This window comes from Harpia harpyja, chromosome 20 (genome assembly GCF_026419915.1).
Source record: "Harpia harpyja isolate bHarHar1 chromosome 20, bHarHar1 primary haplotype, whole genome shotgun sequence".
Taxonomy (NCBI): Eukaryota; Metazoa; Chordata; class Aves; order Accipitriformes; family Accipitridae; genus Harpia; species Harpia harpyja.
Genome location: NC_068959.1, coordinates 13,653,324 through 13,676,699, shown reverse-complemented (window position 1 = coordinate 13,676,699; position 23,376 = coordinate 13,653,324). Strand labels below are relative to the sequence as shown.

Sequence of the window (23,376 nt, the reverse complement as noted above, 5' to 3'; positions counted from 1 at the left end):
AGAAATATGACTTAGGGACAGTTGTATTTGTTACATTTTTAAATATCTTCTCAAACATAGCAGGGCAGTTTTTCAAATAACATAGAACAAGTTTAAGGAGTTGTAGCATGTGAAGAGGAATATTTTGTTCCATTGGAATCACTCCAGCAGACAAGAAATCCAAAAACCTGACAGGTAATTCTAGGAATTACGTCCATTTGTTTAGCCATTAGTAGCAGTGCCATTAGGAGGATCTTTTGGGGTTATTGGTGGGTGGGACACAGCTGCCAGTGAGCACCCAGATTGATTAAATAAAAGTACACCATTTCCGTGGTCAGGTACTGTACTCCAGTGTTAGTTGCTCTTTGTTCAAATGAAAATCACTTTGCAAGCACAATTAAGGGCTTTCTCAGGTTGTGGATGCTGTAGTATAAAGCATACCTTTTCCAGTGCTTTCCAATGATGATTAGGGAGAGTTTTATTTCCTGAGAAACACTGAAAATTTTTAACATGTAGAGATTTAGAAAAAAAACAATAAACTGGTTACTTAAATAGAAAAAATAAAAATGCTGCATTTGTGTCACATAGTCATAGCATACACATTAGGTTTTGTATTTTTGCTTTTTGAGGAAAACAGAGTGCTCTGCTATCATACAAAATGCAGACTTTTTGCCTCAGTCATTTATAGTATGAGGAAGTCTTTCTTTAAATCAGAAAATCTCTGCATGCTGAATTATGCTTCAGACTGCCTATTCACATTTATTTTCCTTAGACTTTGAGGTTTTGAACTAAAAAAAACCCAGTGCACTAAGTATCGTATGTACAGGTTTTAGTGTGCCAACTTCTTCCTTGTTCTTTGAGCTTTGTTTATTCCTGCAATTCACGTGCTGCATAAAACTTACTCAGATTTAATCGTGTCTATAAAGTGTGACTCTTTAAGGAGGGAGGAAATACGTATGAACTGGGGTTAGTTCTTTGGTTTAGGGTATGCTTAGCAACATTGAATTCACCTATCTGTAAAAGGCTGAGGAATGATTCTTATTTTTTTCCTTTTATGCCATTTTCTAACTTGAATTTTCAAATGTAAAATTCTTGTCATCAAAAGAAAAAAATTTGAGACAACCACCATCCTTCTATACCCCTTTCTAGCGAGAACCTATTAGTTTTCTTCATTAGTAATCAGTCCTCCAGGCACCTTTTGCATCTTCCTGTTCTCCTGTTGTACAAATATTTGTAGCACAACCAAATATGTACTGATTTTCTTGTTGAGTTTACCGAGTTGAACAAGATTCAGCAGAGATGAACAATATCTCTTAAAAGAGATGCTAAAAATATTCAGCCACACGGGTCAGAAGGTATACAAAATGCCCTTATATTCATCAAGCTTTTATATTTCCTCCAGCTTTTTTTTTTTTAGATCAGATTCTCTACTTGCTTGTACTTATATATATATTTAAAACAAAAAGAATATATGTATTGCTCAGGAAAAAAAAGAACAGGAGAGAGAAAATAATGTAAAAATTAAAGCACAGTGAATTAAAAATTGAGACTTGAGGACTGGCAGGGTAAGGAAGTCGTCTTGCAGTCTGGCAAAGTTTTTGTGAATTCCAATGAAGGATTCCCAGGATTTTCAGTTTCTGAAGGAATCTAATCTCTGGAAGTCTCTCTTCATGTAGAAAAACATAGGGAGGCCCAGCAGCAGACTTGATTTCCAGCTTTCCTAATGGGAGGAGTTTGGATTAAAGTGAGGTCTTTTCAGTTTTTTTAAAGATTATATGGCACAGCAATAATGATTATCTTTCACATTTCTCACATCTCATTTTTATTACATTTTCTTAATCTAAAATCAAAGTTTTGTGTATTTTTTTCAGTTAAGAAAAAAACACTACTTACGGCAGTCAAGTACCTCTCATGCTGTCTGCTTTCCAGGCTGCTTCATGCAGTCCAAAACCCAAGCCTGTTTCCTTGAACACAGGGGAAATCAAACAAAATTGTGTGTCTCAGTTCAGCTCCAAGCTCTTTTTGAGTGAGCACTTAGCCTGAAAAGCTCTGTCTTGTTTTGTCTCTCCCAGTGGTTTGGACTTATTCTACTGCCTTCCCTCTTTTGGGTTTGTTTGTTTGTTTGCTTGTTCATCTTGGGGGGTATTTTTTCTTTTGCTATTAGTCTTCCTTTTAGTCTTATTTGAATGTGATATGTTTATTCAAATGTGTGGGTTCCTATTTTATGATTATACTATCCTGGCCGGCAACGTAACTCTTCTAACATATTTCAAAATCCTGATAAAACCTGAAATTATTTTCATTTGAGCTTGCTTTTGGTTGAAGGCTGTTTTCCTTTCGGAAACAATTTGAACTATTTGTTACATTGACTTTAAATTAAGACAGATGTTTTCACTAATTGGCATCTGTGATATCTTGTTCAATACACAGCATTTTCTTTATTTTATTTAACTAGTTATTAATCCAAGAGAGGAAAATCTCAGCTCTTTACTTAGCCCCTCTGAGATAAACTCTCTCTGCCTCTCCTCATAGTGCTCCAGCTCCCAACTATCCTGGTGGCCTATATTTAGCTGCTCTTAGTGTTCAGAGTTTCAGGGACTCATTGGATTTGACACTCATTCTCAGTGTGTTTCTTCTTCCAGAATACTTTGTTTGAACCCGAATTTTTCCAAAACACCATCATCTGTGAAATGCCTAACAATGATCTCAATAAATTCAAAGGGTACATGTAAGTATTTGTTATCCATAAATATATTTTGTATCTGAACTTTAATATTTCTCTTGGAGGAACTGGATGGAAGGAACATATTTTGCAAAAATTGGTGTATGTCACTATTATCTATTCCTGGATTCAGAAGTCAATATAAAATGTAGACTGGAAACTGTGTTTTGAGGCAAGGCAGAACCAAGACTTGACATTGAATTTGCGGTTGTTTCACACAAACTGTTCTCACAAGGCTTCAGCTCTTTTCAGAATTCAGACATAAGCTCATTTATGTTTGACCTGAGGGTTAGGCTAGGCTAGGCTAGATTTTAAATCTAAATCCTTCCTAATGTTTAAAGATATTCAGCTGCATGGCTCTAGTTTCTTCACATTTACAGCCACAGGGAAAAGGTATCCAGGATCTAACAAACAAATCAGATTTTATCCTTACAGCTAGAAAAAGCAAGCAAGCAAGAAAAATCCTACTGAACCAATGTGTTAGACTAGTATAAAAAAGTGTTTGGGTTTTTTTAGTGTAAGCCTATGCTTGTGAGGAAAAAGCCACATTCTCTGTTCCTTATGTTCTTTCTTCATTAAATAATTCTGGCACAGGCGTAACAGAGAAATCTATACTAGAAAATTCAGCAGATTTAAGGCCATTCTTTGGCTATGAGGCCCATTTTTATGGCATGGCTCATGTCCTAAAATTCTCTTACCCTCCAATACAGGGCAGCTGTTTCCCAAGCCCCTCTTCAGAGCAGTCGTTGGTCCATGCTGATTCCCACACCACACCAGAGAATTGTCCAAAATACCTGCTGCCCCAGACCAAAAGCATGCCCCACGTTATGCGAATAATTTAACTGTGTGAATGTGCCAGCATCCCTATCCATGTCCCCAGCTTCCGTGAAGTTTACTAGTAGCTAAACTAGGAGTTAATGTCTCTGTAAGAATGCAGTGAGAAAGTTGCACCTGGAGTAGCTAAAAACAGCCAGATCCTCTGACATGAGTAAACCAGAGGGTTCTCATCTATTAGCGCTGGCTATGCTTAATCTGGTCTTGAGAACTTATGCCCTTTAAAAATGATGCCTCTATTAGCAATGCCATTTCCCCTCTACTGTGATATCTTAAAAGGGAAGAAGAGGTCAAGTTTGTATTGATCACTGCCTGTGGTTGCTGGCTTTGAGGACCACTGGGTATAATCTAAATTGCAGCAATCCTTCCAATTAGCCTGCTCTAATATGACACAAGAGTACTGAGATTATAGAAACGTGGGTGATACGTCATAAGAAAACACAAATACACACCTTTAGGACCCAAGACTGGCTTCAAAAATCTTCAAATCTCTGTTGAAAGTCTGTAAGAGAAATCTCTTTCGGAAATGCTTATTACCTTACCTGCCTGGTGGAATATGGAATTAGCTGCCTTTCTCTCCCTGCTTCAGGGGCAGATGAAAGAATTTGCCAGTGAAAATTACTTACTAACAGTTAGTGGAGTTTCTGTCTTTGGTCTGCTGTTATTTGAGCTATTTTGTAAACACAACTTACTTGGAGCAGGTTACATTTTTCTCCAAGAAACCTTAATAAATTATTGAGGCTCTATTGCCTTGCTATAAAAGGGTAGCAGTACTCTCTGCTAAAAATGATAAGAAAGAACTTAGTGACATCCATCTGACATGCCTGACCACAGCAAATTCTGCTCAAGGGGATGCAAGAAGGCTTCTATTTAATGAGTTCACCAAGGCTGAATCTAGATTCCCAGAAAAACAGCTTTCTTTCATTATTTTTTACAATTCTACCAGCTGTAGGTTGTTGGCATCCAAACCTTTTCACTCCTCTAGTTTGATGTCATGTAATCATGTGCAGCTGCACATAGACATAGGACTGTATTTAGCCCTGAGACAGCACCTAACCTTGTCTTCCATCTAAGTGATGCTGCAGTTTACTGGTAAATGCAATGCCAAATATCAAATAGAAAGTAGTAAAAGATACATAGTCTAGAAAAAAATCTTTTTCTGATGCTGATATTTACATAACAAAACCAGATGGAGTGACTGAAGTGAAAAATCTCAGCTTTGGTAAAGATCTCAGGAGGAGCCTACCGGAGTGTATAATAAAAACTGTGAGCAAAAGTACTTTTATGCTTTCATTTTCAGAACCAAGTAACAAATCGCCTGCCTGATGGAGCACTGACCTTAAAATTTCCATTAAGCTTTCATCGGTCTCTTCTGCTAGCAGAAGGAACTGGTGTGTGATGGGACACCTTCAGCCAGGATGAAAAGTCTTCCATCCAGCATGAGAGTGAGGAGGAGAGCCTCAGCCTAGAGACTGTTCAAGCAAACTGAGGTTCACAAAGATGAGAAGCCCTTTGGTGGCTGACAGAGAGACAGATGCTCTTACATGGTGCAGACGTATTCATCTGAACCTCTAGCAGAAGGCAAACCCAGCTCAGGTTTCTAAAAGAATTTCATCTGAATGAAGTCGCATAATATATCTTGGCTTCATTTATGAGATACTGAACCTGCCAGATAAGGTATCAAGTGAAAGCCAAACTTGCTTCATATTGACATCATGATACACACACCATGCAAGCTGTCTTTAAAAGAGATAGTTGGGCTTCTCTGTAACTTCTTACTGGAGTCTTTATTGAAGCTGATTGAAATACAAACAAAATAGGGCCTTCACAGTTCCTTGATTTCAACTTGAAACAGACACACACACAAAAATTTTGCTTAACAGTATATTAGAATAGAAAAAGGCATTGCTTTATTTTATTTTCTTTCTTCTAGGGAGCAGCCAAATCATGAACGGATTGGTTTTAACATTGAAAGCCTCTTGCTTCGTGGGTGTACAATCAGAAATACTGAGGCTGCAATAGGAATTGTTATATATGCAGGTAAGATGTAAATCTAGGTAAACATAGAATTTCCCTGTAAATATCCTTAAGTAAATACGTGTAGTCTAATATTGCACCACAATTGGACATTTTGTTTTAAGAACTGGTAGTGCATGGGAAAATTACATAACTTTTTGAAGAAAAGGTATTACTCATCCAACTCCAAAAGCCAGCAAGTCCTGTGCTGGGTCTCTGGCAAGTGACAGTATCCTTGTGTATGTCAAATATCTTGCTGTCTTTGAAATATCTTGCAAAAATATCCAGACGAGTAAAAAATTGCTAAGGTGAGTTGAACTCTCATCTCTGCAGCTCTGATTATAGTACTAATTCCATTAGGCATAAAATCTACACGTCTGTGCTAAGGGAGGTCTCACTGGCTCCTCAGGGTAGAAACTGATGCAGCTGAAGATCTACCCAGGGAAAAAAAAAAAAAAAAAAAATCACAAAGCCAAGCTGTGCCAGTGCCAGCACACAGGAGGCAGTGAGAACTGCAGCTGGAGGTGACAGAAGAGGCAGCAGCAGCACAGGTTTGTGCTGACATAGACATAGTGTGTCCATGCAACCATGAATTTCATGCAGTAGAGACATGAACCAAGCAAGATAGTGTCAGTGCCCAGATCAAATACAACGGTGCCAGATTCAGCAGTGGGTCAGTTCATCTTTTTCTCAGCATCTTTTACGTTTGGAATGTTACCACTGCTTTTACTCGGTGAGCATGATTTATCATTGGCTTTGCCAGCTGTGCCCTCTTCTGCTTCAGAAAGAGTGTATCAGCTACCCTCTTTATTTGTAGATTAAATAAAAGTCAATTTAAATACAACAATTAATCCTATTATTGGTTATTTTTACCTTTCCACTAGAGTCATTTCACCTGTTTTATGTCTAATCAGCAACAAGGGGTTCAAGGCTAAGCCACCTAAGAGAAAATAGGAGTCACCATCTTTTCATGAGTCAGTTTAGACTAATCTCCACAATCCAGATTATTTTACCTGACAATGTACCATTTTATTTCACTACTGCAGAATTGGACTCTAAATTACTATAGCTCCCATAAGTTTCCAAAGTAGCCTTCACTTTGTGGGTCTTTCATTGCCTGTCTCTCTGAACACCACATGTAAGGATGGTTCCTACCAGCCAGAGGAGGAGAGCCAGAGCCGAACTCATCACCCATGTTTTTGGAAGTAATTACTATATAAAAATCTCTGTAGGGATCATTGCCTATAGAATTGGAGTAACTTGTCTTCCCTTCTGTTAGGATTCCTATTTTTCTTCTCTTTAGCAAAGATTTCCCAGTATGTTCCTTTGACCACCAGCACAGATCCTAACGTGGATCTCTGTTAATGTTGCTTAAGCTGCTAGTAGCAAAGGTTGGTGTTTTAAAGTCATTCTCGAGATATGGTATCTTTGATCTGAATAAGTCTTCAATTCAATTTCCAACTGACATCTTATTAATGTCAGTATAAAAGTTTATTCTTTTTCTTCTAAAATTAGAGTCACTTGAGCCAGTACCAGCTTAATTTCTAGGGTTCTTTGACATTGATTATAGTCTGGCTTTTAATCGTGGTCTGTGACCTTTTCTGAACAATCAAGATCAGTCACATAGTAAGATGGCACATTCTCCATTTTTATAACTCTATTACTCCTCAAACTTACTTTCTAATGGAAGCCTTTCTGAAGAGTACAGCCATCACTTAATGTGATTTTTTAGCCTGTGCAGTTCTTGTCTGACCCAAATATGGTTATACTTTTCATGACTACCTGAATGGTTCTACACAAAGCAATAGCGCTAATGCACAAAAACCTTATTACAGAGCAACAGCCAATGTAGTTTTCTCATTGTGATAGGGACAGCAGCAAGAATTGTATGCTTTCCAAATAATGAAGTACCAGAATGAAGTTTTAGATAAGGCCATCATCATCCGGAAATAGAGAGACAAGGTACTGGTGGGGTGGGTAGGTAAGGTGCTGTGTTGCACAGCATATGAAACTGTGAGGACTAGAGGAGAACAAAGTAGTTTGTTCCTCTTATTTCTGATATTCTGTTTCTTGCAAGGTGATATCTGTATTACAGATATGTCCTTTTCCTGTTGGTCAGCTGAAGTGGAAGGGAATGATAGAGCTGATACTTGGAAAGAAATCTCTTCCCATTTTCTTCCTGAAATAAATCCATCAACATTTCCTTGAGGGTGTTCTGGGAGGTATTAGAGGCTTTTGTCTTGTTTTGTTTTCAACACAAAAGATTCCATTAAGCCTGGCATAAAAGAAAAGTGAGGAACAAGATTCACACAGCTGCTGGAGGAGCAGAATTGCAGGCAGCAGTACCCTCCTCTTCTGTGTAGCTTGGTGCTTAGAGCACTTGTTCACCGAAGGGAAGACTTGGGTTTTGTTCTCAGTTCTGCCTGTATGGAAGTGAACGTACATCTCCTGCTTCACAAGTTGTACTCTGAATACCTTACTGTGTGGAACGAGTGGGTATGTACATAGACGTGAGTTGGAAAGGAAGGAGCACTGGTAGTATAAGCTGGTCCCACTGACATAGCTCCAGGTTGTGTAAATAATTACATATTCATTGGAACAGGAACCAAGGGTCCCAGCTCTTGGGTGAATGTCCTGAACATAAGGCTGGAGAGTAATTTTCTCTCTTGCTCTCTGCCTCAATTAATAACCTTTGATGTAAACCTGGAATGAATCCAGCAGGCATGATTGAATCGCACCTAACTTCCAGCTTTTGGTTCAAATCACTTCCCTAGAGAAAGCCAAAAGGTACCTTGGAAAACAGTCCCTCACACACATCACACACAAACAAATGTAAACTAAATACAAGTCTGCAGGGTCTGTATTTTCAGGGAAAAGGACTGTAGAAATAAACATAAAAGATACCATTTAATATAGCAACAGATGGTATCCAGATATCCCAATTGTGGAGCCACAGTTTAGATAATATTAATAGAATAGAAAAAGCAATTTCTTCTTGGCTTCTTACAGCACTCCTCTTTTCCATTACAAATATACCAGCTCAATTCCAATTCAGTAAGTTTTAAGGATCGGGGGGGGTTTATTTCTTGTCCTACTGTTTTGTTAGCACTTTACAACCACATAGTGAAAAACTAACTGACATTAGTGTCTTTCACTGCTGGATCTGACATGTTGGATTTTATTTAAGTTAATACATGAAATGTGTCTAGTGGCTTTTAAACAGCTGCTGAAAAATATTCAAATGTAGGTTTCAGGAATCTGTATAGCACCTAATCAAGTTGTTTGTGAAACATAAAAATATAATATTATTGTTCTTTTTACTTTTATTCTCAAGGAGATTTGGCTTTGGAATATTTATATAAACCTTGTGATCCTACTGAATCTGCTGCCTTTGGGAAAGTAAAATGTATATGACAGCTCAAATCTGTAATGTGATGGAGGTCTTTTGCAAACCTCTAGATTTAGTCTCTGATATATTCTACTATTCAGTCAAATGAGAAGATGGGCAATAAAATTACTGAATGAAACTAGAGTCAAATTAACATTAGTCATGAGCATCCTTCTCTCATTTTGTGAGAGAAATACTTTTTAAAAAAAAGCAAACTACAAAATATTACATAAATATGATGATATTCATTTGTGTGTTGAAGGTCACGAAACCAAGGCCATGCTAAATAACAACGGTCCTCGTTACAAGCGCAGCAAGATAGAGCGACGGATGAATATGGATATTTTCTTATGTGTGGGACTTCTGTTGGTGATGTGTCTTGTTGGAGCTGTAGGTATGAAGCACTGACAAAAATCTTCTTCTGTTTCATTGTTTTTTTCTAAATGGTGGTTAAAATTGATCTTATAGACATGAGTGAGATCCCATCTAGAGCTGAATGGTCTTGGGGTCTTTAGGCTCCTTGGTCTTTCAATAGACAAGTTAAAATGGCAAATCTGAGCAATTCAGATGGAAGAAAACTCATCCGTGGCTATAAATATTTCAGATAAGACCCATCTCCACTGTGATAAAATATGTGTAAAGCAAGAAAGTGAAAGCCATTGGGTTAATGCATTATAGAAATCAGTACTTGCCAACTGGGATCCTTGTTCCTGAGTAGACATTTGTTCCTTGGTATAACAACAAAGTAAAACGATGTAGCTTTACCTTCATTTCGGTAACATCTTCCTCTGTTGTGTTCAGGAGTGATGTTAGCCAGAGCTACCCAATTTACAATCCATGAGCTGCACATGACTAATTCATCCATTTTACAGTCTCCACAGCTACCTTCCTTCTCAAAAGCCCCTTTACAGCAGGCTGTGAGATAGATTAATTGTTTAGGTAGGAATAGCCTGCATTTTTCTGGGGTCCTTGCAAGAGACCACACTTGAATATAGTAACTAGGGTTACCTGACTAGAGTTTACCAGATTGCTAATCTCAAAAACACCATCTTCACTGCATGTAAGCACCTGCTTGCCTTCCAGCTCTGATTGCAATCTGTCCCAGGCAGGTCAGGATTAATAAAATCTCACAATCCTGAGGAAAGGGCCAAATTTTAAGCCCACTGATTTTTGAATGGATCACTGCTGTAAAGAGATAACAGAGGCTCCCATGAGCATTTTTGTGTTCAAAGCCCCTTTTCTTTTTTATTGCTTCCATCTCGGTGATAACTTGCTTAGTGCTACTGCTCTGATTTAGTTTTGCAGCAACAGAGTTAAATCATGTGGCCCTGTCAAGTTTTCCTGAACCTGCCCTGGAGGCATATGATGTGACACACTAGCCAGTCATCAGTGTAATACCATTAGAAGTAAGGGCCATCCAAAAAAGATGACCAATTGTACTGACTTAATCACTTTTTTAATTTTGCTGTTTCATGTTGCAGTGGGCTTTTTTGGCACAGAAATGGGATTTCAGTTTGACAACTGAGCTCTGTGTGAGGGAAAGAGAGACTTTTTCTTCGTTCCCTGGCTGCTGTCATGTAGATTGAGAGACTTGTCTTTGTCTGGTGTGTAGGGGCCCTTGAGTGATAAAGTCCTTTAATTTAAGGTTTAAAGTGGTCTCAGATTAAAAAATCAGCATTTAAAAAACAATTTATCTGCTCAGGTTTAAAAAAAAAAAGAATATAAAATGTTCATAGTCTAAGTGAAACATGTAAAACAGTAACAAGTCTATTAGCTTTCATCCATTCAAAATGTCCCGTAGCTCTACCATGAGTTCTTGCTTGCAACCTTGTCTGAATGTAGGGTTCTAGGAAGAAATATCACTGGTGGATTGGTTATCAGGATTTTTCTTGCACACAGTGAAAAACTGGGGTAAGAAGTGGCTTGTAGAACATAGTTGTCCTTGCTCAGATGTGATTGTGGTCTCTAGCAGCCAGAAAGTATTGCTGAAATAATTTTAATTCCTTTGGCAGCATTTTAGCAGGCAGATGCTGCAAAACAACTGCTTGCTTAACCAGTGCTAATAGAAGCTTTATCAGAGCTGGATATGCAAAGTGGACTAATAGAGGTTTTGGGCATCTGGAGCAATGATGTAATGAGGGAAACCAAGTTGTTTGTCCTAGCTCTGTGTGAAGTTTCTGATGCTGTAAATTTAGTAGCATCCTTGAGCAAAGTTTATTTCAGTAAAGGCAGTATGAAAGGCGACAGAGTAATCGTGATGGGATGTGGTTAAGTCCTGAAACGGAAGCTTTGTTGTAGTAGTGCAATGATATCTACTGATATTTAAGACACAAGGGAAGAAGCAGTTTTGGGGTATGACTTAATTGAAGGGAATGTAAAAATGAGCTGCCCAGACTGAATTATAGGGGGTTTGTCAACTCTACACAAAGATTGAAATCAAGAATGATCAGGAAGGATAAGGAAGATTTCCGTTTGTCTATATAAAGGTTATAAGGTTTCTTTCTGTTAGAAAGAGGAATGGGAGTCTTCAGCACTGAGGATTTTTAAAGATAGGTGGTAGAGATGGAGTCCTCCAGCAGCAAGATGCAGAATGAGGAAAGATCTGTGCAGAGCTGAGAGCCCTGGGGGACAACTGCTGAAGGAGAGGTGAATAAAAATATCCATGACCGCTCATTTCTTACTAGCATATCAATTATATGCATGTGCTACAGAGCTCTGCGTATACTTTGCATTCTCCAATAGATTTACAGCATTGCTCAGGGGCTGTTGCTTTGGAAATGTTCTTTCTTTTTAATTATCATAGCAGTCCATATCTGCAAATTTCAGAAGCTTTGTCAATCACCTTACTGCTCAGTGTATTTCAATATTGTATATCATTTCTACAGGGCATGGCATTTGGACTGGAAACTTCTCAGAGTATCCACCTTATGATGTCCCAGATGAGAATGGCAATTTTCTGTCTCCAGTTCTTGCTGGTTTCTACATGTTCTTGACAATGATAATCCTGTTACAGGTAAAAGACAAAACCCTCTCTGTTACCTCCAAGGAAGAAGCTATTCAAAACTGAGTATAATCACTAATGAACAATTAATATCAACTAACAGCTGTGCAGTACCTTCTTAATCCTATTTGAAAATATTGCTAGGAGTGTTTCAAATCACCCAAGCATGAAATAATGTATCTTTTTTTTTTCTTTCTAACTGCAGATTTTTCTTTCTTGCTGTTGAAACCCCACAAGGATATAGATAGGAAGGATGTTTATTATATCTTTAAATAACTCCAGAATCTCTAGCATATGCAATAAAGAGGATGTTTACATCCAAATGTCAGCTTTTTTTTTTTCTGCCTATGTCCAGAATTCCCAAATAAGGATGTCACTTAATATCTCAAGAAAACAGTGAAACAAAAATTGTCATTTTTTGCCAATGGGGAATAATAGCTAGATATGGTTCAGCTGGTTTAGGAAAGAAGCTAAATTAGAAGTAGGATACTTGTATATACAAGTCTGATTAAGCCTAATTGGGAGAGAAATTTTATGGCATGGGGGGAAAAAATCACATTTACTTTTCAGATTTCTTGATGTAACTGCTGAGATTCAAATGGACAGCATTTCTTTAATATGAATGAAATGTGAAGATAACTTTCCGAGCTGCTCAGAGATTCCTTGGGGGATTATTCTTCATTACGGAAACAGAATATTTGTGCATCTTGAGAATTCATTATTATTTCAGGGCAGGGAAGCTAGTGGGTGGGAAGTGTTGCATGCAAAGTAATTGCTTGTGAAACTTTTTTACATTAAGAGTTAGTCTGTGTTAGTGCATCCTGTCAGAGGTTCAGGAGGGTAAGAGCAAGCATGCTCTGCAGTCCAGAAAACGTGCTTTGTAAGAGCATCCTCTGAAAGACCCATCTTTGCATTTGGTATTCTAGGAATTTTATCTTACATTTATCACTTATTGTCCCTGTTTATCCATCTCTGTTATGTGCAGGATTTTTTTCCTCCCCTGAACTATTATTATTCAGTCCTACAATAAGTCTCTAGGAAGAACTGTTTCTCTGAAAATTGTTAGTATATCTGTGCCAGGACATTGCTGACAGAAAGCAATAAGACTTGTCCCACCCCTCACTGAGAATTTAAACTCTCTTTCAGGTTTTAATCCCCATCTCTCTTTATGTGTCCATTGAGTTAGTCAAGTTGGGCCAAGTCTTCTTAATTCACAATGACATTGACCTGTATGATGAAGAGGCAGATTTGCCCATACAGTGCCGCGCCCTAAATATTACTGAAGATCTTGGACAAATCCAGTATATCTTCTCAGACAAAACTGGGACACTAACAGAAAACAAAATGGTATTCCGACGCTGTACTGTTGATGGGATTGAGTTTTCACACCAGGAAAATGGTGAGAGACATTTTTTTATATTTGCTTTTCTCTCTTAGCAAATAAATGTTATTAATTTAAATATTAGTATTTAAACCTACTGAGCCCTGACTGAATGTAGAGCTTTGTGGATTCGTCTCCATTTTGTGACGGACTCCTGTTACGGAGATTCATGAAAGTGAAGGTGTTTTAAATGACTCAGAAGTCAGATGGGAAAGGTTTTCCAGTTCCCACTGCAGGCATCTCAGGCTTTGCCCCGCATTCAATACCCACTCGAGAGTGCAAAGAGAACGTTTTCTCTTTCATTTCTAAATGAATGCCAGCCAACTTATTATAAGCTCACAAACTGAGATTAGTTAGTAATTAAACTCAGTGGGTCCAAAAGTAATTACCACAGTCTTCTCTGTGATATGAAAGGTACAGCTACACATTTTCTTGAGTCGACCCCAGCTGCAGTCCATATCTGAAGTCTCTTGGCATTTGGTGCTCTGAATCTGGGGGTTTGACTCTGGCCCATTCTTGGTCACTGCTTTCTCTCTCTGCATAGTGCAAAGGATTTTATTAAGCTGGCAAGCAGCTGCCAAAAAGATGTTTGTGCTCTGTGACTGAAAACATTAGCAAATCTGTGAATTACCATATTTCACTCTCCTGTTCCAGTCAACTGCAAAATGCCCCTAAGGAGACCAAGCATTAGCAGAAGTCCATAAAAGTGACTGATCGCTTTGAAAACGCATTTTTGTTTTCTTGCAATAATAAACATTGGAGAGTGGGAGTTGCCAGAAACTGAAGTGGGTAGTGAAGTCTTTCTGGTGCTGGATTTTGAGATGTTTTGGCTTTGGTTTAGTTTGTTTCAGTTTTTTTAACCAACCAAGGAATTCCTCCTTAGCAATGCTAAAAACAAAAGAAGAGGTAAGGTTTAATTTTCTCTTTTTACAGCCAGACGCCTGGAAACCCACAAAGAGTTGGATTTAGATGATGAGGACTTTGCAAAACTTCAACACTTCACTCTTCCTCCCACGAATATTGAGACACCAGCCACTTATAAGCAAAGGACCGTGAGACCTTTAAGGAGGTGCCAGAGTGCCAGGGCTCATTTTCAGGGACATACAAGGAATAGGTCGTTCGGTCGTCGAGACAGCAACCAGTCTCAAGTGGCGTTCAGCAGTGCCATTGTGAGTACAAGCAGACTGAGCTAACACATTTTAAGTTCTCCTTTCTGTTGCATTTTGTGATGGGAAGCCAACAGGCGGGTGGGAGAAATCCAAGCCCTGGTGGAGCTAGGAGAGGAAAAGGGGAGACAAAGCATCGGGGTCCTCACTTGGGGTGTGCAGGCTGCAGTCGGGGGGAGCTAGCGAGGATTTGGGAATCTGCGTCCTTGTATCAAAGACTGCAGCAGAAGAGGGGGGGCACACGGGTGAGTTTTTGTGATGGTTGCGTGATAGGAGGAGGAGACATGAATTTGGGGTCCAAGGACTGAGGCTGTGGTTCGTAACAGCAAGAGGTATTTTGCACAAAGCGGAATGAGCTTTTTGTACTGTTCTGGTACTCTAAAATGCCAGGAAAAATGAGGTGGGGATTCTGGGCTGGGACTGTGCAAGAGGAGCTAGGGACGTGAGTCTGGGCCTGGGTTTGCAGAAACAGGAGGCACAGGTCCTCCTAGGAGATGATGGTCTGGAAGAGGGTATGGGTTTGAAGTCTGAGTTTGAACATAACTCAGAAAGCCACAAACTGCTTCTGCTACTAGCACTGCAACATACCGTCTCTGTTAAACAAAGTTCAGCCACCCCTGCACGCAAAATGCCCAAGCTGCACTCTCCAGAGCAGTTCTGGGAGTTTGTTAGTGTGTCAAAAGATAAACATTGCATTTTTCAAGGCAAAAAAAAGTGGCACTTCTCACAAAGATAATAGAGATTAAGCTAAAAGGGCTTAACAGAATAAGCTCTTGAACTCTGCAAGGTGCTGAAGAGCCTTGTCCTCCTTCAGTAGCTAGGTGGCCTCTGCCTCACCTGGAGTACTGACTTGGAAGTACATGTTGTCTGCATTGCAATTCTAGGAAAATCTTAGACTCTGCTGAATTTTAGATCTGAAACTTCCCAAAATCTAATACAACATAATTAAAGTCAGACTGTTATTTTCTTCTTGAAAGTTTTTTAACAGACATTTCAGACAAGGCTTTTACGGACTCTAGGAGAAGGTAGAACACTTTCAGAATTAGAATTCCAATTAAAATTAAATGCCTGGAAAACCCTTCCAAATCTTGATTTAAAAAAAAAAAAATCTAATAAATACAGAATTCTCAGAACTTTATTTTCTGCAGTTGTTCTTCTTGGCAAAGTTTTTAACTCACTGACTGGTTGTTTTGGAGGATGTAAGTTTAAGTTCATGATAAGATCCTACTTGCCTCATTCAATTCCTCTGTCATGTAGTGGATATCAGTCAGTACTCCTCCTGCTCTTGGAATATGGGGGGTTTGTCAGTTGTTATCCTAGCATTTTCCAACCCAGTCCTCATGGGATGTTGAGAACCTCTCCAAGGGTTCTTGAGAACCCATGGGTCATACCTTTTGAGAACCTCTTATGGGTCATGACTTTTTAAGTGTGATAAAGGAATTTCTTGCAGTATATTTCCCCAATTATGTTTTTTGCTGCCAGACCTCTTCATTTTCTTCTATAAATAAACTGCCATGTTGGGGGGGGGGGGGGGGTTCCACTGTAAAAGCAATATCTGAGGAACTAGTATCACACATCTCCTTTGTAGAGGAAGATTAAGCTGCTGTCATGGAAATAACCAGCCTCAGGTGCTAATAGGTGTCACTCTATCTGGATAAATCGTTTAACCTCTATGACAAACATGAAGATGTAGTAAAAATGGAAACACTTGGATATTGCCCAGAGGCTGTCCTGTATGTTGATATCCTTCAAATGATGCATAGTAGTATCTTTCTTTACCAGCCAAGCCAATTCCCTATTAATAAAATGGGGATAATAAAATTTTCTGTGTCTCTATGGTTCCTGACCTTTAGAACTTACATCACCTTGTCTGATGCATTTGTACTTTGCTACAAATCTGGAGCATCTTAAGTGCTCCAGTTATACAGATAGTATTGTGGGCCTGAATGTATCTCAGGACTCAACGTTTCTTAAGAAAAATCCATCTTTGAACAATGTATGAGTGAAGACACAGACTGCTATTTAACTTGATTAATTTAAGGCTTGCAGAGCCCTTCTGGATGAATGGCTCTGCTAAAATAAAAGCATTGAAGTATTCAGTAGCAGTCAATGATTGTCAAACACAATCCTCACTATGAAATTGTGACACACAGCTTCTTCAGATCAACAAAATGCAAGAGAAAAAAAAAAACTGATTTACGTAATAAACAACGTACTGTCCAAAGGCCAGCAGTTGGCAATGTACAATTTGATGTTGATGGCTTTTTTCTTAATAAATGTCAAGTTTCCAAGGGTTGACGCGCCAGCCGCATGAAAACTATTCATGAAAACTGGTAGCCTCAGGTAACAGTAAAATTGAAGAACTTTGCACTGCTGAGAAGACACAGTGGGTTTTGGGTAAGAGTTAGCACAGCATCTGCTATGAGCACCTGCATGTCAGAACTGTTGCCAAGAAAAGCATTTTAAAGCAAGAGGGGTTAACATAATAGTATCCTACAAAATGTAAAGAGTTTAATTGGAAAGTAACTGTGCCAAACAAAAGATAATAATTTACAAATGTTAAATTTATATGTGAACAGTTTTTAAAGGAAAGTTATCTATGCAGTGATCACAAAATTTATTTACTCTCAATCAGCCTTACATGAATCAGTGATAAGCAGGTTGCATTTAAGTGCATTTGTACAGTGGTAATTGATTGTGCCTGCAAATCAGCACGTTTGAACTTGTCTCAGTATTCTGAGCAGTTCTGCAATTAGGAGGCTCTGCAGCTACAGAATGTATTTCAGCCTGCCTTTTTGTGAGTGTTCTCTGCTTGACAAGTTTTGATGTTTTGCTGAAATCTGAGAAGCTCTTATCAATTAACATGTTCATTTCAGTGTGTCTCTGAGATAGAGGTGAGGATGATGGGTTTTTCATGGCATCTGATAAAGTTAATTAAACTGGAGCCTGCAGATCCTAGAAGAATAATCAAATAACATTGCTTGTCTTTTCTGGAGTAAAACTAACACATGTATGATGCAGAGCCTAACTCCTAGGGCTTACCCTCTCGTTTTGCTCCTTCCAATATTTTTGTCCGTGGCAGTTTGTGGAGCCTCCTTACATACAATTTATGCAGTTCATCAGAAACAATGAATCCTATGTCCAGTTACAGCTTCCAAAAATTCAATGGCAAAGTCTGTTCAGTGCGAAGGAGCTTGACCAAGTCTTAGACGATTGAAAAGCAAAGTCCTAGCTTATTGTCAGCAATCATCTCTCTTGCTATTCTTACTAAACATAAATACAGAGAGATAGAGATCTACCTATTAACAGTTGCACTCAGTCAGGAGACTGAGCTGAACAGATCTGTTTGAACACAAATTCAAGCTATCCAAAAACTCACTCGAGAATTGCTGCTAAGTCTATAGTGTTTACATTGATTCCATAAAAATGTGCGATGTCTGTGTACATCTTAGGTTTTATGTGGAATGGAAAGGAAAGAAGAACGGTGTAGTCTTTACTTCAGAAATCTCCTAGGGTATCAGAGGGAGAGAAAGATAGTGACTGATTTATTCATTTCATAAACATTTATGAGAAATCTGGAGGGAAGCAGACATCAAAAAATGACAGAATGGTTGAGGAGGGAAGGGACTTCCAGAGGTCATCTGGTCCAGTTCCCCTGCTCACCTACAGCCAGTTGCTCAGGTTTGTGTCCAGACTACATTTTAATATCTCCAAGGATGGAGGCTTCACAGCCTCTCTGGGCAACCTGTGCCAGTGCTCAGTCACCCTCACAGTAAAAGTCTTTCCTGATGTTCGGATGGAACCTCCCGTGTTTCAGTCTGTGCCCACTGCCTCTTGTTCTGTCACTGGGCACCACTGAAAGAGCCTGCCTCTGTCCTTTTTGCACCTCCCTTCAGGTATTTATACACATTAATAAGATCCTCCCTCAGCTTTCTCTTCTCTGAGCTAAACAGTTGTGGCTTTCAACCTTTCCTCATAAAAGAGATGCTCTGGTACCTTAGTCATGTTTGTGGCCCTTTGTTGGACTCTCTCCAGTATGTCCGTGTCTCTCTCGTAGTTGGTAGCCCAGAACTGGATGCAGTACTCCAGGTGTGGTCTCACCAGTGCTGAGTAGAGGGGTCAGACCACCTCCCTTAACCTGCTGACAATACTTTGTCTAATGCAGCCCAGGATGCCATCATTCCCCTGCTGCAAGGGCACATTGCTGGCTCATGTTCAACTCGGGGTCTGCCAGGCCCCCCAGGTCCTTTCCGACCAAGCTGCTTTCAAGCTGGGTGGCCCCCAGCACATATTGGTACCTCCCCAGGTGCAGGACTTGTACTTCTCCTTGTTGAACTTCATAAGGTTCCTGTCAGCCCAATTCTCCAGCCTTTCAAGGTCCCTCTGGACGGCAGCACGACCCTCTGGTGCATCAGCCATTCCACCCATGTTAAACAGGACTGGACCCAGTATTGATCCCTGGGGTACACCGCTTGTCACTGGCCTCCAACTAGGCTTTGCACTGCTGACCACCACACTCTGGGTCCGGCCATTCAGCCAGTTTTCAGTCCACCTCACTGCCTGCTTATCCAGCCCATACAGCAACAGCTTGTCTCTGAAGATCTTACAGTGGACAGTGTCAAAGGCCTTACTGAAGTCCAGATAGAAAATATCCACTGCTCATGGATATGTCCATATCTAAAGCGTCTAATGCAACTGGAAAAAGAACAGAGTTACCAGTTCTGTCACACCTCCTGTGAAAACAGAAACTGAATTTCATCCTGCCTGTCTAACCCTCTGGAGAGACAGCCTTCAGCCCAACATTTTAGAACCTAGAAGGTGGCATTGGCCAACTTACTGGTTTCTTTGGGTACCTTAAAAGGAGACGTGCCAGTATACTTTATTAATTTGCTTCCTTGTGGCAGCTGCAACTTCTCAGAGGGAAAAATAAAATAATGTATTATAAAACAACAGAGCTATGGTTGACAGGCAGACTTAAGGAAAGTTTAAGAGAGCAGGAAAAATATAAAATGATAAGCAAATTTGGAACAAGATAGAGAATTAATATTTACTCTGTCTACCTTTAGGTGTTCTTCTGAATTAAGATCGTGACAGCACATTTCCTTCTAGATTTAATAATACCAATAAATAGTGCCTTGCTATTAGAAATATTTCATGAAGATTTCAATTGTCCTATTGTCATCAGGTTTTAGTGCCATCAAGTAGAAGAAATGCTATCAAATTAATGAGGAAATCTTAAAACCTGAATGGCACTAGCCATTTTATAACATCAGCATTTTCACTAACAAAATCGCTAACATTGAAAAGGTGGTAAATTTAACTGATCGTCATCATCATTAACGCTGTTTTATTTCATTTTCTTTTTTCGTTTGTTTCCTTGGTTTTATATATGTTCAGGCTGGTCAATGAACAGACTTGTTTGTCTGAATTTGGTTTTATCTCCTGAAGTTCCATAAGGCTGAAAATTCAGCTCAGCCTTGTTTTCACTGAATGTGAAAAAGAAAAAGAGAAAAACTTTTCTGCTAAATATTGATTTTTGTATCATTTTGTTTTTAAAACCTGTCTCTGCCACAATTGACCTGACAATTTTCTATTTTTCCAGAGGAAAATTTTGAGTTCAGAAAGTTTCTGCTTTTGTTTCTACTATCCATTAGTGCATTGTCATTTTTGGCAGGTATTGAGGATATAGATGCAAAAGAAATTCAGTGGGATGATGATGGATAGGGTAGGCTGAGATCCGTGCGTAATAATTTGTGAGGTTCATTCTCATTGTGGCAATGCATGAGGAAATTACACGAATAGCTGGGCAAACAGTCAGTGAGTTTCTAATCTTTCATATTTTGAATTTAATATAATTCCCAACATAACTGTTTTGACGGTTTTGTCTGCACGTATGTGTTCTTCAACAGAATTGTCCAGTTAAGCTATCCGGGATTGCTATGCATACAAAGCACAGTATTGGCAACAGACACAGTTACCTGCAGTAACTGCCTGCTACAGTGCAACATTGTGAAAGGGTTTCTAAAGAATGCTAGCTTTAATTTTTCAGCCTCTGATTGCTTTTAAGAGACCTGAGAAGATAACTAAAAAATCAGGCTTATCCTCAGTATGTATCACTTTGCTAGAGAAAGGACTGCATCTATACTTAAAACATTTCCCCATATAGGAAACAAAAAAGCATGAAAACACTGAGCCAAAGGAACCAGAACCTCCTGCAGCAGAGAAAGTGCAAAACCTTCTTTCATCTTTGGATTTCAACTGAGCTCTGTGCTGCAAAATGAGCAGTAGATTTATTTGCAATTATTAGAATGATTTAAGAACTGCTATTCACTTTAGCAAGTAGGAGTTACAATGCAACATATTCAGCTCAGGACAACACAGCCGTGAAGGTGGTTGGTTGGCTTCTGTTGCATATTTAGGGAATTTAGGAAAAATGTGCCAGACTGAAAGAGGTGAAAGTAATAGCTGAGATGAACTAGAAAGCAGCTAAATCACTTTGGCAGTTCCTTAAAGAAAGCATGCAAAAGCGTTGGCTCACAGGAAGGTGCCTTCTAAATTTGGAAGCTCTTGTTAAATATGGCCCTGAATTAAATCCAAACCAGACTCTGCTAACATGAAATTTCCATTAAAAGTAATACTCCCGTAGCCCTACATCAAACTAAATTGTAGGTAAGTGACATTGTTATGTAGTTTGGCTTGCAAATTTAGGTTTGATTAGAAAGAGAGTGGTAGTAAAATTACAGTAACATTTCAGAAACAAATCAAGTATGTATTTATTTATTTATTTATTTATTTATTTATTTATTTATTGTAAAAACTGAGGAAGAACAGGTTGAGACAGCTTCTCTTTCTGGGTGCAAAGCAAAATGACTCTGGAAACAAAAAGTGATACTGCTGTAACCAAGCCATAAGCACAATATATTCTCTGTTGAAATAATAATCAGCTCCCACACTGAAATGGGAGATCCCAAGTCCACTTCCATCTGGAATGCCCTTTAATTCAGTAGTCAGCAGTTTCAAAGTTGGGGGATACAGTATAGATTATTCTTGATTTCTAGGAGATCTCAAAAGAAATAAAATTCTGAAATCTTCTTCCGTTTCAAGATGCATTTCCTTCTAATTATCTAGTTATGCAGCTTTTAGAAATGTAGATTTTTTTTCCCTAGATGTTAAGTACAAAAGGCATTTACCTTACATAATTCTAGGTATAAATTCAATAAGGGGCAAGAAGAAGTTATCAAGTTGATAGTTCTTCCTTGAGGACAAAGGTAAATGGGAATAAATCTCATTAAGTAATTTTTCTTCCAGGAAAAGGATGTGACTCCAGATAGTAGGCTGCTGAGGCGAGTAAGAGAAGCTGCGTTCCAGACTGAAAATCTTTCTCCTTTTATGCATACGAAGACTTCCACATCCTTTACGGACTTTTTTCTTGCCCTTGCCATCTGCAATACAGTCCTGGTCTCCACAGCTACTGAGCCAAGACAAAGGGTAATCTAACTTTAAGTATATGAGGAAAATTGATTATGCTTCCATTTAACAAGATAGAGCAGTGTTCAGTGAAACCTGAAATGGTGACAAATAGTTTGTTTGGGAGTTCTCCTCTAGTTCTTTTACCTTTTGCATAATATCTGCTGTTTCCCTGCCTGTGTATATCCCTTCCTAACATGGCCTTTTATGTTTGATGAATAGCTATGGCTACCACAGTATCCGCACTTTTTCTTTTAGATTTTATATTATATACACTGTAAGAAGTATGTTGAAGATACTGGGTTCTCTCTGATCTCCCAGGCCATTGACAGAACTACAAGGGGCTTGGTTTCATCTCTGCTTCAGAGGTAGAGATACAAATCACCATCAAATTTGGATGCCAACTCACCTATGACTCCTCTACTGAATTCCCCCACCACAGTTAAATAGCAAAAAAAAAAAAAAAGTTGCTTTTCTAATTAGCATAATCTAAATACAGAAAAATATATTGAGGTTTTGAAAAGTATCTTTTAGTTCACATTTATTCGTTTTTAACCATAGGTTTTCTCCTAGGTCACAGTACCACCACCAATAAAACCTTCAGGAATCACCCTGGAGAAGATTCATCAGATATTTCAACGGCTAAAATTAGCAAGCCTTAGTCAGTCTTTTTCCTCTTCTCAGTCTAGTTCAGACCTAGGTGCTAGCTTCAGTGCAAAGAGCACCGAGGAGCATCTTGCTGTGTTGGATTGCTGTGACAATGGTGACAACTGCTGCAGTAGAGGCGATGAGCTCCAGGGCAAGGGCAGCACAGATATTGGTAGTGCTTCCTTGGATGAGGTTTTTAAATCCGTGACTAACAGTTCTTTGCCAACAGACTTTTGTTATGAGGCTGAGAGCCCAGATGAGGCAGCGCTTGTCTATGCTGCCCAGGCATATAGTTTTACTTTAGTGTCCCGAACTCCTGAACAGGTGACCGTACGGTTGCCACAAGGCACACTCCTGTCTTTTGATATTCTCTACACTTTGGGATTTGACTCAGTAAGGAAAAGGATGTCTGTGGTGGTGAGGCACCCTCTAACCAAGGCAATTGTTGTCTACACAAAAGGAGCTGACTCTGTTATAATGGACTTGCTGGAAGACTCTTCCAAAGGTAATTAGCCAATGAGCTTTCTGTTGTGTCTCCTGTAAAGAAGCACAAGAAGTTTGTAGTACTCTTTTCTGCATGAAATATTATATCTAGGCATTAGAAGTATAAAAAAAGAATAAGCTTTCTCTAGTGTTATCCTTGCAGATGAGAACTGAGGTATTTATTTAAGCTGAGTAGTGCTCAGAATAAGGAATGGGCTTATTAAAATTCACTGACAGCGCTAACCCATGTGGATTGTGCACTCTGCAGTAATACTGTCATAAGGGCCTGAC

The 23,376-nt window shown here is 39.0% G+C and overlaps 1 protein-coding gene across 1 annotated transcript in view; it reads left to right on the top strand.

Annotated features, from left to right (window-relative positions):
* The window catches only part of ATP10B (ATPase phospholipid transporting 10B (putative)), a 56,284-nt gene that overhangs the window by 13,812 nt on the left and 19,096 nt on the right, over positions 1–23,376 (top strand). Inside the window, exons 3-10 of the mRNA XM_052772159.1 lie at positions 2,622–2,707; positions 5,469–5,575; positions 9,202–9,333; positions 11,825–11,952; positions 13,087–13,339; positions 14,255–14,490; positions 21,796–21,975; positions 22,528–23,107. Of these exons, the coding sequence (XP_052628119.1) occupies positions 2,622–2,707; positions 5,469–5,575; positions 9,202–9,333; positions 11,825–11,952; positions 13,087–13,339; positions 14,255–14,490; positions 21,796–21,975; positions 22,528–23,107 (1,702 nt within the window). The remainder of the gene's footprint in view (positions 1–2,621; positions 2,708–5,468; positions 5,576–9,201; positions 9,334–11,824; positions 11,953–13,086; positions 13,340–14,254; positions 14,491–21,795; positions 21,976–22,527; positions 23,108–23,376) is intronic.